The sequence below is a fragment of the Thalassophryne amazonica genome, chromosome 22 (assembly GCF_902500255.1).
Source record: "Thalassophryne amazonica chromosome 22, fThaAma1.1, whole genome shotgun sequence".
NCBI classification, from domain to species: Eukaryota; Metazoa; Chordata; class Actinopteri; order Batrachoidiformes; family Batrachoididae; genus Thalassophryne; species Thalassophryne amazonica.
Window position 1 is genome coordinate 26,415,263 of NC_047124.1, and position 19,488 is coordinate 26,434,750.

The following is a 19,488-nucleotide window of genomic DNA, read 5'->3' on the forward strand; positions in this document are numbered from 1 at the left end:
AATACATATTTAAGAAGCAGAAATCAGAATGTGGATTTTTTTTTTTTTTTTTTTTTTTTTTTTTTTAAACCTCCGCCAACAAAGATGGAGGTCATGTTTGTCCTGTTTGTTGGTTTGTGAACAGCCTGGAGCACAACTTTTCATTTATTGTTATGAATATTTTTCTTTTTTTTTTTTTTGAAGATTCATATCCTGACAGGCAAGAACTGGTTAAATTTCAAGGTCAAAGTCAGGAAAAATCCCTATCCCTTAACATTGAACCAATTTTCAAAAATTCATAACTTTGTCAAAAAAAGATCAAATTTCTTTCATATTTGAGGACGTTATGTAAGATAGCATCCTTTATCAGCAGGCAAAGATTGATCTGGATCTGATCCAGATTGCATATTTTGTGGCCATTTAAATTTAACTTTGAAAACCCAATTTAATGTATATTTTACATTATATCTTAATCAAACTTGCCCCAAACTCCCATTTAAACGTGAGGTGCAGACTGGCACTAACTATCGCCTGACAAAGTTTGAGATTTACCTACACCACCAAAATTGGATGGAAGTTCCAATTTTATGCCTTTTGTTTTCAGTCGGAAACCAAGTGCCAAATGACAAATTGTGCATAGCAGAGATAACCAATGTCCTGTGAAAATTATCTGAAAGAATTCAGAAACCAAAGGTTGGAGGAAAAAAAAAAACTTTGATTCAAGTGCATGAGCTAAATACATGCCCTTGACTTTTTTTTTTTTTTTTTTTTATAGATTACTCATTGTTCCTCTAACATGACCCCTTTTGTATTGCTGTTAAGCCCCACCCTCATTCATGGATTTGCATCCTGTCTTGAAATGTGGCCCATACCTTGGAAAACCTTCGAGGGTTTGTGAGGATATTTGTGATGAAGCAGGATGTTCTGTCATATTGCTGTGATTTTGTCTTTACAGCATTTGGATTTTCTTGATGCACATTCTTTTTTTTTTTTTTCTTCTTCTTTTCATTGCAAACTCTGATGTATTTTGGTAATCCTTTGCATTTTACGTTACCGGGAGGTTTTCTGGATGTGCCAAGGTTGTGTCAAAGATGTACTACATGTGAGCTATGGTTATTTATACACGTCACGTGGTCCAGCCGGTTACATCACACACTAGAGCGTTCACGGGCAGCCATGAGCTTCACGTGACCTTCCAGAAAACATGTCTGGGAACGTGGTAACGGGGCTCAAGTCTGAAACATCGAGGCCCATTTCAGTTTGAACATGGCTACATGTACGAAACATTTCTGTGCGATTGTACTTGGACAAGATTTCTCTGGATTTCTGCCAAAATGGCAAATCAAGTTTGACAAAAATGACCAATAATTATCTAGGAGAGTCTTGCAAAACCTTTCATAAAGTAGTAGTACTGCAGTAAACTGAGTACTACTGTGTGGAAATGTCTCGTACCTGCAGTCACACCCTTTCAGTTTATAACCCTTCAAGTTAACATCTTCAGTTGTGTATTTTTATTTTTGTAATTCTATAAGCACTCAAAAACCAAAAGTTAATTTTCAGTTCTTGTTAAATTGAGAAATACAGAAATTCAATAAGTGGAGAAATTGTTTCGACTGTTTGTGGCTAAACTGTTATCAGAATAGGTGATGATTTTGTCAGTTAATTGTCAGTTTCAATTCTACGTCAGTTAAATTTCAACCAGTGCCTCCAGATTTCAGATCGGCCAGTTCAACCTCAACTCGTCCAGCAGTGATTTTAATTTAAGAATCCGTCAGAACATTTAGTATGTATAGGATGCCTTTATCAGTTTTTATGTCCCACCTCAAACCGCCGTCATTTCAGCCCTGTCAATTATTGCTATGCCCCCCCCCCCCCCCCCCCCACTGCCGCCCAAAAAAGTATTTACCTTTAATGAAACAGACTGTTAATCATTAAAAAGCTTTTTTACACTTTAGTTTGGGGAATTTTATTAGTGAGTCATTTTAAAAATACACACTCGTGAAGACACACACATATATATCCACAAAGTTTTTTTTGTAGATATGCAATGATCGTTTTGTTTGAATAACTGGAATTATATGTCAGCTCAGGAATTTTTTTTTTTTTTTTTTTTTTCTTAGATATTTAAACTGCTTTTATTGGCTTGAAAAATCTGGATTTTTAAGAAGTTGTACAAAGAAGCTCATTCGTGGGGGTCGGACGCTTATTTAACACTCGTACACTCCTGCAACAGCTGAATGAAGAGTATTAAATGATTTTGTAAATAGTTCTGAAGAAAAATATTAAACGTGTTAAAAGCTGTAAAATTTCTAACATTTTATATATTTTTAACAATGTATAAATGGCAAAAAGGTAGTAAAAAAATTTCTTCTGTACAGTATATTTGTATGGACAACGTGCCATCGGCAGTTGAAATGGTCTTAAAAGTTTATTAAATTCATGGTGATGTCTGTAATAATAAATGGATAAATTAATTTAAGAATGAGATGCTTATGGGGCTGTAGTTTTTGATTGACAGACTTGTTTACATCTTGATAATGAAGATGCAACAATGCACAGAAGCGTTGGTATAACTTTTTAATATTCAATATTACACTACACACCAATCTTTCTTTGAAGCAAAGTGTCAATAGCTATAAAGCTGTGATAATAAGCTTAAACATTTTAGAAAGTGGGGATTGATTTAATGGAATGTTTCAACAATTTAATACAATCAAGTATCATGTTATGCACATTTTCTTTTCTTTTTTTAACTGTATTTTGTCAGAAAATTTTAAAGATTCTACCTACTACAAAACTGTGTACTGTACATTGAAAATGAAATATTTGTGCCAAATTTTTAAACTCTTGTGTTCGGGTGTGGAAAATGCTAATATATAATCCTGTATTATATAAGAGTATTAGCATATATAATACAGGTGTGTGTTTTTGTTTTTTTTATTAAAGGTAACCATTGCATTTCTGATACTAAAATGTTTTAATGTACTTAAAACACAACTCGCATGACTCAGGTGCTTGTACAGCTCCGATTTGGATCATGCAGCCCTTTATACCTGACATAATCCTGATATGGTGCGTTTTTCTAATGACGGACTAAATAAAATGTTGACTGCATTTAATGTAATTTGTGGTTTGCCTAACCATATATTGTATTTGGCCGTCAGAGGACCCAGCGCCAAGCATCAGCCCTTGCCCCCCCCCCCTTTTTTTTTTAAGAAAGTTGATCAAATGCCCACCTTAAATTGCATGAAATAAATTTAATTATTGAACAAAGGACAAAAAAAAAAATGACACAATCGGGTGAGTTATTTGTGATGAAATAGACATTTTATTGAAATGGACATTCAGATGTACATGATTGGTCCACCCTCTCTTCAAGCAGAATTTCGGGTGGAGAGGCCTGGGCCCTGTGATGGGAGAATGAGTATAATCCGATAAAACTGCAGTTAACTGTTCTCATTAAGGTAGGCAGTCATTGTCTTGTTGCCGTAACCAGTGGTATAAAAAGCATTATGCAGAGGGCTACAATGTAATACATAAACCGTACTAGTTGGTTAACCCCCAAATAAATAAAAAATATATATATATTTTTTACATTAACATTTGGTGCTTGGGCTTTGACTGTGACAGCTCACACAATATAAGAGAACCCAGAAAAGACATCCACAATCACAAGGTGCAGTGCGTATGTTGGATAAAACAACGCAGATGTCGTTGGAACACGTGCCTGTGGATGGTTCAGCTGTTTGCTGATGACACTGTGCTGTTACAGCATGTGTTAATTGAAATAAACTTAACTTTTATCACCATGTTTCATGAATAATATGCATAGTAAAATTGTAGATGGAATTTGTTTTAAACCTCTGAAATGGAAAGTTTCATTAAAAAGGGGTTTAATTTTTTTTTTTCTGGGTTGTATGATTATTATAACGCAAGGATGTTTTTTCACTTTTTTAAAGTGATTACAAAACTACTGAAACTATGAGTTAGGACATCTCTCAGGTAAAGAACTGTCAAATTCTGTTGCTTATATATATATATATATATATATATATATATATATATATATATATATATATATATATATATATTCATTTTTGTTTTTTTAAACTTTCATGAAATATTCATATACTGCACAAATCTTAGAGTGCTTCAATGTTTTAAATGAATATGGCCGTGCAATTTGATATTAAGAGCCAGTGGCTCAGAATGCAAATCATAAAAACTACGTAGGTGGCAGAAGTGCAGCAGATAGGTGGGGTCAGACCCCACACTTTTTAGACATACGTTTTGATAAAAGCAAGAAGACATCCCAGATAAAGAAACACATAATTGGTTAGTTTCCTCATTTGTTGTACAATTGTCAGTGGACTGGTACGTTCGAAACTTCCAGTTAGGGTAGTAACTCACTGGGTTGCGACTGAGACACAAATTGGCAACAAAACATGCGAGTTAGTGTGAATTTTACAGTTGGAATCTCACTAAAATAATGACGTATGCGAACAAAGTGCTCAGGATGGCTGTGGTCTGTTATGATGCTGTTATGTGAAAAGAGGCTGTGGAAATATCCCCAGCGACTGGAGACACAGAAGCAACATCTCTGCAAATAATAATAAAGTAATAAATTAATAATACATGGTTTGAGCGGTGGCAACGCACTCACTGATGGCAGAAACCTCATCCAGCAGAGTGACGCCCCCCTCTCTGTCTCCTTAGTGTTGTCCCCGGTAGCTGAAGCTGCTGGGCTTGCTCAGCAGTGTTTCTCTCCGATCATCTCCACTGTTTTGTGGCACTTCCAGGGCAGGTTATGAGTGTCTCCTACAAGGAATGTCGGATCTTTTTTTTGTGTGTGTGTGTTTTTTTTAAATTCAACTCCCCCCCCCAGCAAAAGTTGCTTCTGCCGCCTTTGACCTGGATGCACATAACGTCTAGAGATTTAATAACTTTATCAGGCTTTTTTTTTCTACAAGTGTGAAAGCTGGCAAGCTGTTTCATCCTAAATCAAAAAATAATAAAGTTTGAGTGTATGCTTTGGACTCATGACCAGATGAACCCACTGTTCGGCCTTGGGGAGAGAATGCAGTCGTGGCCTGCGCCCACCCTGGCTGGCGGGGATTAGTGTCCCACGTTTCCTGGATGACGACCTGCTGTTTGACCTTTCTTAGAATGTGCATCAGGGGTCCTCAAGTCTCCGGCGAGATTCGCTGGTTGCAAAATGCCAGCGACTCTCGCCGGAGTCTTGAGGACCCTTGATGGTCTAAGGCCTCAGACACAAGCGTCTGCAAGATTTAAGACAGTGATTTCTGTTTCATGACTTTATTTCTCTAGATGTTGGCGTGATTACGTGTGGCAGCGCATTATCAGGCTGTCAGCAGTCCTCTGTTTTGTCTGTACACACCTGGAGGAAACCAGATCTGTTGCTGGCTGCCGGTTTCACCTTTTACAACTCCAGCCAAATGGGGCGGAGCGCTCTGCCGCCGGTGTGGGACGTGAGCGTGAGACACTTATATTCCTCGATGTCCCACCAGAGACTCGCCGTCACATGCAGATTTCAGTTGCCCTGAAAGCAAACTGACTCACTGTTCTGGAAAATATGCTACATGAGTGATTAAAAAAACAAAAAAAAACAAGTGATCTGAAAGCTGAGGTGTGTCAAAAACCATGATGTAGGAGAGAGTGGGGCTGTTTGTCACATTGGTGTTGTCTTGTACCCTAGAGGGCACTGTTCAGCACTGACCCTCTGTTTTCTTCTGTGAAGTCACAACCCAGTAATGAGCTCATTTCTAGTTAGATTCCTTTTGATTAGCACAAGAATCGTTGGGAGGGACTACAAATATTCCACAAATAATTTCATAAAAACTACGACATATTCAACTCTAAAATTGGGATTCTGGTAGATACAGATGAGGACCAGCGAACCTCTTATTTTGTATCATATTGACACCATGTAATGTAATAATTTCAAGTTATTCTTTTATATATTATTCCATATAAGAATGTTGAAATGTTGGGTGAGCACATGTAAATTTGGCTTTATGTTTGCATTCAATTTCTGTAGCCTTCTTGCTATTTGGAAGTAGACAGGAGCATCTTTCCATATCCGCAATATATAATTAGTTATTAAATATGAAGCATTAGATTGTAGGATATTTGTACTTGTGGGAAAATTTGACGGCACACTACAGTTTTTTTTACAGTGTATTATCCATTAACTAAAAATTTACAATTGATAAATGTGGTAATCCAAGAATACTGATGAACTTGGTTTATTACAAATTTTATTTTAGTACTATTTTTTTTAAGAAAGCTGTTTGATTTCTAAAAGTAATGTTTTCAAACATAACAGTACTAATAATCTTTTCATTCATTTTCTGCTGCTTATCCGGGTTGCGGTGGCAGCAGACCAAGCAGCTCATCTCACACTTCCCTATCCTCTTCCACGTCCTCTAATCTTTTTTTATATTGTGGGAAACCTTAGAGCAGCCATTCCCAAACTTCAGAACACCAGGGGTGACTCTGAAATCTGAAAATTGTATAAGATGAAGTATTTCCATATCTACTAATATAAGCAACAGGTTGGTTGTTGCTGACAGTATCCCACAGCAGTCTATACTCAAGGTTCATGAAATGGAGCAATGCTTCCAACTGGTAGACATTTACCATTAATGTATGTTCCACCAGTGTTAAAAATGCATGCAATAAGTGTAAACCATAGTGCTTGCTGATGCTGCTTCCTGCCTCACACAGCTTCGTAACCTTACAAATTTCAAAGTTCCACACATTCCACATGACGGTCATTCAACATCTAATTGCCTTTGTCTCCTTTGATTCTTTCATTTGTCCAGCCACAGTCAATAAGTAGGTAAATGTAGACGTTGCCAACGTCCGGTGTCCACACCACAGCTGTCCAGGTGAGACACTGTTGCCAACTCCTCAGTAAGGAAAGTCACTATTGGCTGTCCTAAAAGTTGCTAGAAGTTGCTAAATGACATCAACACCAAATTTGCATAACTGGCCATGTGCATGTAATTGTTATTGACACTATTGGAGAGAGGAATAACGTTGCAGGAAGAACAAAAAGTGAGTAAAAAACAACCTAAATATGATTAGAACTACAAATTACCTTTCTTTGGTTGATTCTTGGCCTTGGAACTGACAAGTGACCCAAAAGAGACACTCTAGTGGAGTTACTTGAGGTTTTGTTGTTGTTGTTGTTTCTGTTTCCCTTTACCTTACTCTTCTTAAGTCTAGTATTTAGTGCAGTAATTAATTTTTGACAAAGAAAAAATTTTTTGCCTGGAATTGATGTGACACACAGGCAGTTGGGACATTTATTTATTATTTTGCTGTTCTGATTTCATTTTGCATTTCTTTTTTCATTTTGTCATTGAAAAAACATTTAACACTGGGGCTAAAAGTGACATACAAAAGATAATAATAATAAAATGTAGACGTCAAGCATGGTAAACAATGCCACTGGAAATTAATTTGAATGAAAACAAACCAAAAAAAGGAATGTTGACAAAGCAACACATTCAGGGTCATTTTCTTACACATTATGGCTGAATTAAAATGAAATTTAAAAAGTGTGACAAACAGCCCCTGCTTCCCCTAATTGTAACCTGATACCACAGGTGTGTCGCCTGACGGTGAAGCCCCGCCCACCTGACTGATCTGTGGGAACAACGAACAAAGCAGGAACGAAAACTTCCAAAAATATTCCCACCGTTTGTTCAATGAAGGGGCGGAAATAAAATAAAAACTAAAAATAATAATAAAACAGCGTTCAGAATGGACGAGGTGTTTTTTAAATCCGCTTTACCTGCGCAGGATTCGTTCGTGCTGGACGACACGAGTTTGGCTCTACCGACCGAACCGAACCCACGGTCCTTAGCCAGAGTTCATTCAAACGACCGGAGCCTGCGGGTCCACCAGCAGGTCCAGCTCACACTGGCCCGGAGAACCCGACGGACCCTGTCCAGTGGTAACAACACCGTCACATCTCTGAAATCTAAGTTTGATTTTTTTTTTTTTTATTTACGAATTGTAAGGTTAAATGAATATGTAGTACTGTGCAAAATTAATAATAGCCCCCCTGCAATTTTGAAAATTAATGGTTAAGTTTCCTTCACTATGGACGAAGAGAAAATCAAATTTTATATTCTCAAATGTTCCAATTTCAACAAAAATCAAAAGTGAATTGTCATGTTGTTAAGAAACTCAACAACCAGGTTGCAAATTTTCATTTTTTTTCCCCCAAAATGGAGTAAATTCATTTTTTCCTCTCAAAATTCTACTCACAACACCCCATAATAACAACATGAAAAAGTTGTTTTTTGGAAATTTTTGCAAATTTATTATATAAATAAGAAATCACATGTACATAAGTATTCACACCCTTTGCTCAATACTTTGTTGATGCATCTTTGGCAGCAATTACAGCCTCAAGTCTTCTTGAATATGATGCCACAAGCTTGGTGCACCTATCGTTGGACAGTTTTCCTCTTTGCAGCACCTCTCAAGCTCCATCAGGTTGGGGAGCGTCGGTGCACAGACATTTTCAGATCTCTCCAGAGATGTTCAATCAGATTCAGGTCTGGACTCTGGTTGGGTCACTCAAGGACATTCACAGAGTTGTCCTGAAGTCACTCCTTTGATATCTTGGCTGTGTGCTTAGGGTCATTGTCCTCCTAAGAGATGAACCGTCGCCCCAGTCTGAGGTCAAGAGCACTCTGGAGCAGGTTTTCATCCAGGATGTCTCTGTACATTGCTGAATTCATCTTGCCCTCAATCCTGACTAGTCTCCCAGTTCCTGCTGCTGAAAAACACCCCCACAGCATGATGCTGCCACCACCATGCTTCACTGTAGGGATGGTGTCTGGTTTCCTCCAAACATGACAGCTGGCATTCACATCAAAGAGTTCAGTCTTTGTCTCATCAGACCAAAGAATTTTGTTTCTCTAGAGGTCTACAGACAATTGGGTCATTCCGTGTGAAATCAAGTCCCTCCCAGGTCACCGACTCGGATTCTCATGGTTTCTTTTTTTTTTTTTTTTTTTGCAAATACCTACATATGTTTGATGAACACATGCATAATATTTCTGCTTAATTCCAAGTAGTTTTTTTTAGATATAATTTTTTTAGTAAGGGTACCCACAATCCTATTTTTCACCCATGAATGCATTTTGAGCTTTTTTTTTTTTTTTTTTTTTTTTTTTTCATTTTTAAAAGGCATTATCTCAACTAAAAATGCAGATATGAAGCTCAAATTTGGAATACACCCTATTTGGGCACCCCGGATACAGCAGTAAATTTCAAAAATGTGTGTGGGTGTGTCTGTGTTTGTTTGTCTATTTGTGGCCCTGCGGCAGACTAGCGTCCTGTCCTGGGTGTACCCTGCCTCGCACTCTATGACTGCTGGGATAGGCTCCAGCCCCCCGCGACCCTTAATTGGACTAAGCGGTAGAAGATGGATGGATGGATGGATGGATGGATGGGATACAAAGCTAATTTTTCATTCTGTATCATCACAAAAATGGCAGTTTGTCCATTCTCACAAAAAATTACAAAATTTCAAAGAGCTGCACTAAAGAAGGGATACAATGGATAATCTTCATATTGTAGAATACACATATCTGGGGGACTACTTATATGTGTGTAAAACATTGTGGTCATAACTTGAAGGGTTTTTGAATTATTGACTCTTAAAAATTGAACATGATCATAGAATGTCAAAAAATAGTCTCTTTGTGATTTGACCATGTGGGCAAGTGCTCAGCCACTTTTTTTTTTGTATGTTTTTTTGTGGCGAGCATATTGATATACCAACTTTATGTCATTTTTTTTTATCAAGCTCAAATGCCTTCATCGTGAAAAAAATTTGCAAAGTAGAGTACCGTAAGGTGTCACGAACCAATTTTGAAACTTTATTTGCACATTCAGAAAGCAATATATCAGCTCTGAATGGAAGCATAAAGGTCAAATTTGGTATTTACATTATTTGGCACCCCAAAATAATGGATCAACTTTGAAAGAAAGATTATTGAGCTTATTTTTTTTTTCTTTCATAGCATCATAAAATTAGCAATTCAGTCAACGCAATTTTGTTACAAAGTTTTGAAGAGCTGTACTTCGAGAGTAAATTGAGAGATAATTTTGATATTTCAGAATTTACTTTCTCCAAGTAAAATATATTTATGCGTAAGAACTGCATAAGCTGTAATTAATTACTCCAAACAAAGCAATACATGCATTCCTCACTGATACAATATATATATATATATACTGGCAAATGAACAGGTGACTCCAATTTCATTATGTGCAGCAGCTGATTCCATCATCAGCCACATTTAAAACAATGAGCAGTTGCTCTTGAGTTCAGATCTTTTTTAAACTGCAATGACTCATGATCAGCCTGTCTAAATTTGTTATAACAACAATTACCTTACCCTATTAATGCCTCTGATGAAATAAACAGATTAAGAAAAATACATATTGTCTTAGTTGTTTTAGCTACTGAACTAAGCACTATTAATATAATACTAGACTAAGTATACACTTTACTACACCATGCAAGATTTCACCTGCATTGACAGAGAAACCCCCCTTCTGATAAATATATTTTATATCCAAAGATATACACAAAACCAAATCAAATTTAGCCAGTGTAAATGCAGCTAAACTGGTTCACACAACCTTGGAGTTGTTTGCAGTTGTACCTTAACATAGATTACATCTACATTTAAATTAAAGACAGTTTGATCAAATCTACTGCCGAAATAGAGGGGGTTCAGGAGCTGTTTTTGTCAGGGTGAAAACTGTGTACAAGATTAGTATATTTTGCCTGAAATCATGCAGAAAAGCACAAAACTGGCGGTGCTCAAAGCTCGTCCCTTATGATGTAATTAAACAATTTGACTATGACATCTGACAGTGAATTTTAAACGTATACTGTTGAGTGTTTCCAGATAAATAACAAACACATTGAAGAAGTATTAAAGGATGTTTTTCTTCCAGCTTTCTCTGAATAAGCCACAATTCCACTTTGTCTCATGTAACTTCTCCAATAATGTAACCCAAAACATATCAATCGACTATTAAATTAATCTGTAGTTAGTTTGATAAGGATTTGTTGTTTTGAATTTGAAATTCTTTGATTTCAGCTTTTAAGATGTGAATATTTTCGGGTTTATTTTACTAGCTGCTATCTTGCAGTAAAATTAATATTTTTTGGCTGTGGACAAAACAGGATAATTGAAGGTGACGTCTTGCGGACAACATTGATCAATGTTTTTCATGATTTATTTATTTATTTATTACATATTATGGACCTAACATCTAATCAATTAATTGAGAAAATAATAAATTACCAAGAGCAATCAGATTTCTAATGTCTGCCATTATGGTTCTGGATCACCCATCTGTCTGTGGTGCAAATTTGGTGAGAATCCGTGAAGTAGTTTTGAAGTAATTGTTCAAAGCCTATATAAAGGGAAATCTTGATCCAGAATCCGGATCCAGATCACCTCCAAAATTCAATGGACTCTCCCATACCCTAATATCTATCTGTGGTGCAAATTTGGTGAGAATCTGTGAAGTAGTTTTGACATATCCTTCAAAGCCTGTATAAAGTGAAACTTGATCCAGAATCTGGATCCGGATCCAGATCACATCCAAAATTTAACAGAGTCTTCTGTGGCCTAATATCTATCTGTGGTTAAAATTTCATCAAATTCCATGCAGTAGTTTTAATGTAATCCTGCTAACAGACAGACATCTACTTTCAAATTAAAGACAATTTGATCAAATCCACCGCTGGTGTCGAGTCGTCTGAGTTCTCAAAATGTTTTATCCAGTCTGTTGTTGGTGCACATCTTCTTAAAATATCTTACTGAGGTGGTTTAAAACCAGTTCAAAGGCATATTTCTTCATATGTGACAAGCCGCCACAAGCCACATTAACATTTGATTATTATTTCAGCTCTTCAGCGCCTGTTACTTTTTAATTTTTTACTCCAGTATGCACCTTACCTTGAGGTCTACTGTCATCTAGCAGGTACAGATAAAAATACTTTCTGTGACTGGAATTCATTCAGCGTCGTTCCCTCGTCCAACAGGTTTCTGCGGTTTTATCCGCCCGCCCACGACTGACATCCAGCAAAAATGTATATCAGAAATGTTCTATATCACCTACTGCCCTACTTTCCAGTGGAGTCATTTCTTTATTTCTTCGTTATCCACAGTGACGTTCCCGACGTAGAACTTGTTATATTCCAATCAGTTTTTACATTAGTTAGTCAGGTCTATAAGTAACTCTATTTGTTTTGTCTACAGGGGTCCTGAAAAGGGGAGAATAAGGAGAAGGTTTCTAGGGGCCCATGATTGACAGGTGCCCAGGGAGGCCCCTAATACAATTATAATACTGACAAAATAATATGGGGTGGCCCAGTATTATTTGTTTGTATGGGGCCCAAAATCCCTGGTGGTGCCCCAGATTGTGGACTCTATACACACCATAATGGAGCTGAATTTGAACAATTTGTGTTTGTAGTGATGACTTTTACTTTTATTCAAGGAGTTGAACATAAATATTGCATTTAGTATTTTGGAATTTTATACACAGTCATGCCTTTTTTTTAAAGGTTATAAGTATTTGGAAAAGCTAGCTATAAGAAGTAGAAGTAAGTCATATGTACGTCCGAAGGTCCATTGGTGATCGTGCTTATTCCGTAGAATGAACCAGGTGAGAATCTATGACTGTCCTACGAGGGGACGCCTGTACGACGCAGGCTACTTCTCCAACCAAGGACAGTACCCATGTATAGCTGCTTGGACTGGGACATTACAAAGCATATTGTCTAACAAGACTGGTAGGTTGACCAGGAACCAAATCCAGGTCTACATATTGATAGCCCAATTATTCCACTGAGCTAAATGGTCTATATTTTATATACTCCGTTCCTCTATTTTCAGAGCCTGTATGTAATTGGACAAACTAAATATAAGCATTATTGTTAATGCAACACATCATTACGGTTGTCTTTAGGCAAGTCGGGAGACAGACACACAAACATTTCCAAGTAACTGAAAATGTCTTGGACTTCATTTAAATCAATTTAGCAATCTGTTTGGAGGGGGCATTTCTCAAATATAAGTGGCCATGCAGTATGGAGATGAGTGAGAGAAGCCACCAAGACTACTTTGAAGGAGTTATAGGCTTCTGTGGATGTGATTGGATAAAATCGGTATATTTCAACTTCTGTGTGTTGTACTACCAGTTCTACAGCTCCATGGTGGAGTGGAACTAAGAAGGAATTTTAATTCAAGAAAACTCATCAAAATCTAGACTGGAGTCTTCCAGGCTTTGTGGCAAACTGGAGCTGATCACTCCACTGTGAAGCTGTATAACTGGTAGTACAACAGACAAAAGTTTCCCCTGAGAACCACGTGAGGAAACACTGATGTGTGAAGTAAATATTTAACCAAATACTTTGGTTAAATCTTTAGATGTAGCAACACGCCCACTTTGTTGGCTTTCCTCACAACAGGAGGCTTCTTAATGGATGATTTTCAAACGGATACTAATAAAGACAAATCCATGTAAAAGGCAGTTATATTTTCACTTGCGTGTTGCCGTGGGGATCCATGGGTTCTAGATTGGGTAGTGTTTATAAAATAGGCAGCTGACATTTTTCAAGAGTGGTAATAAATTACACAGAGTTTCTATAATGATTTGGAATGGTGTGAGAGTCCAGAATGTAAATATCAACGTCCATTGTAATATCTGCAATTTTCTAAAAATATTAGTCTTATCAACATTTCATTTTGGCTGCATTCATCCTTGACCCAAAATACATAAGAATACCAAACGACAGATGTCAGCTCTTCCCAGTTTCTCCATGATCGAAGTTTCATGCACGCACACACGTACACAGAGGCCACTTCGTTTTTAATATATAAATGATTTACCGCCCCCTGCTGGAATGGCGTGAGAGTCCAGAATGTAATTATCAATGTCTGTTGTACATTGTTGTTTCTCCAAAAATATTAGTCCTATCAACTTTCCGTTTTGGCAGCATTCATCCTTGACCCAAAGTACATAAACGTACCAAACGGCAAATGTCAGCTCTCCCCGGTTTGTTATCAAAGTTACACACACGTACACGGAGGCCACTTGGCTTTTAATTTATAGATGAACGTGAGCTAAAATGATCTTGTTAACGATAATTGAAATTTTGTCCTCAATTATTAATAATGTGTCTATGAATTCTAGGCTTATGTGAAATTTGGGAAGATTTACCGTGTGGTATTTGCTCACTCAACAATATGAATCATTTATGTGTGTGTTTCACTTTCAACAGTTTTGTCCTTTTTTGCTTCCCCGCTGCTCCGTCCGCCTTCATCCTTGCAGATCCTGTTTCATTTGGTTGATTATTTTAGTGTCTGTGTTTCCTCGTGCTCGTGTACGGGCACTCCCAGCTGGAGTAACTCTCCAAACAGCACTGCGTTCATTCATTCATACAGGCAATTATATGAGTCAGTAGACTAACAAAAGCTGTTCTGTTTTAGGTAGTGTCCATTTACAGAAGACATCAAAGAGTCCTGATACAACGGATGAACTGCTGCCAAATCTGAAGGTAAACAGAGAGCTGTTTTATTGATGCTTTGGAAAAAAATAAGATCATTTTTGGTTCCTGCAAAAACCGATCTCACTCGTTTATACATTCAAATTCCTAAAATTGAAAAAAAAAATGGAGGGGGTTCAGGAGCTGTTTTTGTCAGGGTGAAAACTGTGTGTACAAGATTATATATCTCGTATATTTTGCCCGAAATTATGAAGAAAAGCACAAACGTGGCGGTGCTCAAAGCTCGTCCCTTATGATTTAATTAAACAATTGGACTATGACATCTGACGGCGAATTTTAAACGTATACTGTTGTGTGTTTCCTGATGAATAACAAACACTGAAGAAATATTAAAGGGTGTTTTTCTTCCAGCTTTCTCTGAATAAAGCACAATTCCACTTTGTCTCATGTAATGTAACCCAAAATGTATTAATCGACTATTAATTTAATCTGCAGTTAGTTTGATAAGGATTTGTTTTGTTTTGAATTTGAAATTCTTTGATTTCAGCTTTTAAAATGTGAATATTTTCTGGTTTATTTTACTAGCTGCTTTACTCCTGTCTGGCAGTAAAATTAATATTTCTTGGCTGTGGACAAAACAGGATAATTTGAAGGTGACGTCTTGCGGCCTAGACAACATTGATCAATATTTTTCATGATTATTTTTTTTTAACATATTATGGACGTAATATCTAATAATTTAATTGAGAAAATAAATTAACAAGAGCAATCAGAGATTTCTAACATCTGCCAATCTGGATCTGGATCACCCATCTGTCTATGATGCAAATTTGGTGAGAATCCGTGTAGTAGTTTTGAAGTAATCGTTCAAAGCCTATATAAAGGGAAATCTTGATCCAGAATCCGGATCCAGATCACCTCCAAAATTTAATGGAGTCTTCCATTCCATGCCCTAATATCTGTCTGTGGTGCAAATTTGGTGAGAATCCATGAAATAGTTTTGAAGTAATCCTTCAAACCCTATATAAAGGGAAATCTTGATCCAGAATCTGGATCCAGATTACCTCCAAAATTCAATGGAGCCTTCCATACCCTAATATCTATCTGTGGCGCAAATTTGGTGAGAATCCATGAAGTAGTTTTGACATAATCCTTCAAAGCCTGTATAAAGTGAAACTTGATCCAGATCACTTCCAAAACTCAGTGGAGTCTTCCTTGGCCTAATATCTATCTGTGGTTAAAATTTCATCAAAATCCATCCAGTAGTTTTTTACATAATCCAGCATAATCCAACACCGATGATTTTATTACGTCCTTGGCGGACGTAATTAATCAATTATGAAAATAATCATTATTTGCAACCCCATTGATCGTTCAAGACAATCTACTGCTACCACTAAGGAATAACTCCCTTAGCATTTTTTGATTTTATAGAAATAAACCTCAAACTGACCAGACTTGGCAGGATGACCATTTCCTGTTGCCTCCTCACTCAAAATGCAATGAAAAGAATGTCTGCTCATGATCTATATATTGCTTTGACCTCCTAAGATTTGTTTATAGCGCAACGGAAACTTCATGAAGATTATATTTAATACCATCCCAAATCAGAAAAATATTGTATGATATGGAAAATGCAAAAAAAATTCATCAATAGCTGATATAACCACATGGGCAAGGGATTACTTTGGTAAATCTTTGTCAAGCACTGCAAAAAAGAGTAACACTCACAAATGCCACTTAAAACTTCACTGTGCAAAAAAAAAAAGAAGCGTGATGTTAACCTTGTCCAGAATCATGTGGGTTGGACCATCACACAGTGGAAATGTGTATTGTGGTCAGATGGATTGGTATTCCACATTATTTTGGAAGAAATGGATGCTGTGCGCTCTGGATCAAGGATGAAAACGACCATCCAGACTTCTCAGCAATGAGTCCAAAAGCCAGGGTCTGTCATAGTACAGGGTTGTTTAAGTGCCCTTGGCAAAGGCACTTTACGAATCTATGATGACTGCATGATTGCAGAAAAGTAAACTGAGATTTTACACTAACATAGGCTGCCTTCAAAATGGAATTTTATTTTAATAAGACAATGCAAACCCACATGACATTATGTACACATTACAAAAACGTGGCTGCTAGAGAAGAGGGAACTGGTACTGGACTGGCCTTCCTGAAATAAAAATCAAAGTAAATGTAAGAATCACTGTGGGGTTTTGCATTTTCCTTACTGTCCCAACTTTTTCTGATTTGGGGTTGTAAATAATGACAATGCATCCTGCATAATCCTACGGTATGTAGACTCCATCTGGTCCTTAGGTCTTCCATCATGGGTCAGCGTATTGGCGACAGTGGTATGGAAAACCTCCCTAAGCTTATTATTATGATTATTATTATTGTTATGTTTTGCAGGAAGAAACCAGATTCGACTTAGTGGGATGACCATCTGCTTTAGTCGTTCCGACAGTACAAAACAAAGTTCTTTGGATTGAAAGATTCCAGTATAGACTGTGTGCATATTGATGGAAGGTCTTGTTAATTTATGAAAGCAATGTATTTGAGTTTACACCACGCCTACTCAACCTCTTAATTGTTTTTCTTGTTCTTGACCTTTGACCAAACTGCTCCAAAACTGAATCATCTCTTGATATCTATTCATCATATTCCCACCAAGTTTGAAGGAAATCTATTCAACCATTTTTTGAGTCATCTTGACCAAAAATGCACATGCATACAAACGCGCACTAGTGAAAGCAATACCTTACTTTGCACAGGGTATTTAGCTGAGTAATTGAACCTGAAAGCAGGACCTTTCAGTGTTGTCATCCCTGAATTGAGACCATCAGCAGAGTAAATGTTTTAATAGTTGCTCTTTGCTCTTATTTTTGGCTACAGGTAAATGCTTTTAGCGTCACTCCTCGCTCGCTTTCAAGCAGCCACTTGCGAAGACCATCCAGGAGGGTGGAAGTATCTCGTCCACCAAGTCCAGAGTACCCTCGCACTCTCCTTCACCGCTTTGGAACCTTCACGTTCCCAAGCTCCATCCAGGCAAATGGGCCTAGCACTGCGCCGCATCCCTCCCTAGGGTGGCATTTGCATCAGCGATATGCCTTTTCAGAATCACCACGAGGCACGCGGCTTCAGGCGTCTACATCTACACATGGGAGGAACCACCATAAATCAGTCAGACAGGTAGTGGGACAACATACGACGTTTGGAGAGGCAGCATTTCAACAAAGTGGTAACTACGGCTCTCGGTGGAGTCAGAACCACACTGTCGTCAAGAGGGAGGCGCAAGTTGAAAACAGACAGATGGCTGATGCGACACTTGCCGCTAGTCAGCCAGAAAAGGGGCAGTCCTTGCAGGCTGAAGTCAGGCGGGAGGTCCAGGGGCTCCGCAGACGGAATTCACACCCGCCATCGATGACCAGCGTGGAGGTCGACTTGACGAAACCGATGGAAGTAGAGCCGCCTGTTCAGCAAATGCAAATCAACAACGTCATGGCGATGTAAGACCTTCAACACCTTATTGCAGCTGTCATTCAACGTACCTGAAAGTTCAGATTAAAATCCCTATTTGGAGCCACTTAAATGATTTATTTTGTTTTTTTTTGTAGGAAAGCAGAGAACAAGATTCCAGAGATGACAATAGAGAGGGCCGTCAACCTGTTGACACAGGATAATGAGGAAACATTGATCTGTGCAGCCAACTACCTACAAAATCAGTGTTTTAAGAGTGCCGACGCGAAAAAAATGGTGTGTTTAATCGTGCAAACGGATCAGGGTCATTTTACAGTCTGGTGGATCATCGTGTCCAACTGGATTCCAAATAAACCAACAGCTAAATATGTGCAGATTTAGTGATAAACTGATGTGAAAGATAATTTGCAGAGATCTAAAATAGGCCAGAAGGAATATATTGGGTTTGTAGTAGGGATGGGGAAAAGACCACCTACAGTGGTTAAAATAAACATATTTCTAAACATGCTGTTGACATGAAATTTTCACCAAATGCCAATAACAACCCAACTAATCCATACATGCAAAGAAACCAAAACAAATAAGTACAGAAATTAAGTTATGTGTAATAAAATAGAATGACACAGGGAAAAAGTATTGAACACGCTTATTAAAATTTAATAAATACTTCGTACTTTGTTGGTAATGAAGCTTCAAGATGTCTCCTGTATTGTCGCATGCTTTGCTCAATTGTGACTTTTGACCCGTCTCTATTGAACATGTCACCCAAAAATGGTGAGCCAAGACCAAGACCTTCAAGGGTCGAGTGCGAGTCAAGACGGAGTCTTTGGAGAGGTGAGACCGAGACCGAAAAACAAGTCTGTTTTCCAGAGCATGAATTTAATTCAACTTAACATCGCCCGAATAAGTATTCAAATTTGAAATTTCTGTAGCAGAGATGGGTTCAAGGGGTCCCAAGACCAAGGCCAGACTCGAGTACAACACTAGTTTGTAGTATTAAAGTGACCCCCCCCCCCCAAAAGATATGGAATGATGTCATTAATGTTACTTTTCATGACGTTTGCCTAGACACAAAAGTAGGCTGAACACTCATTGAGGACATTTACAGCTACGAACATTCAGGTCAGTCTAAGGTAAGGTGTACGATTACTACAGATATGCAAGCATTGCAGTTTTCACTACATTACAGAAGTACCCTGAGTTAGGGTTGGCAACCAACGAGGTAGAGTACTGGACAACTCCTAGGGGAGGTGATGGTCTACGCTGCAAAAACTGCCCCTCTCAAAATAAGCCAAATAATCGTAAATCTAGCCAAATTGTTTTGTATTAAGCAAAAAAAAAAAATCTGCCAATGGGGTAAAAAAAAATTTGCTTGGTCAGAATTCTCAAAACTAGCAAACATTTTCCCAAAATAAGACATTTTTTCTTATGTAAAAAATGCTTGA

At 37.6% G+C, this 19,488-nt stretch overlaps 1 protein-coding gene across 1 annotated transcript in view; it reads left to right on the forward strand.

Moving 5' to 3' along the window:
- The first annotated feature begins 7,649 nt into the window (after positions 1-7,649).
- The window catches only part of pkp2 (plakophilin 2), a 34,535-nt gene continuing 22,696 nt past the window's right edge, over positions 7,650-19,488 (forward strand). The window contains 4 exon segments of the mRNA XM_034163516.1: positions 7,650-7,963; positions 14,547-14,614; positions 17,459-18,072; positions 18,181-18,319. Of these exon segments, the coding sequence (XP_034019407.1) occupies positions 7,771-7,963; positions 14,547-14,614; positions 17,459-18,072; positions 18,181-18,319 (1,014 nt within the window). The 5' untranslated portion in view covers positions 7,650-7,770.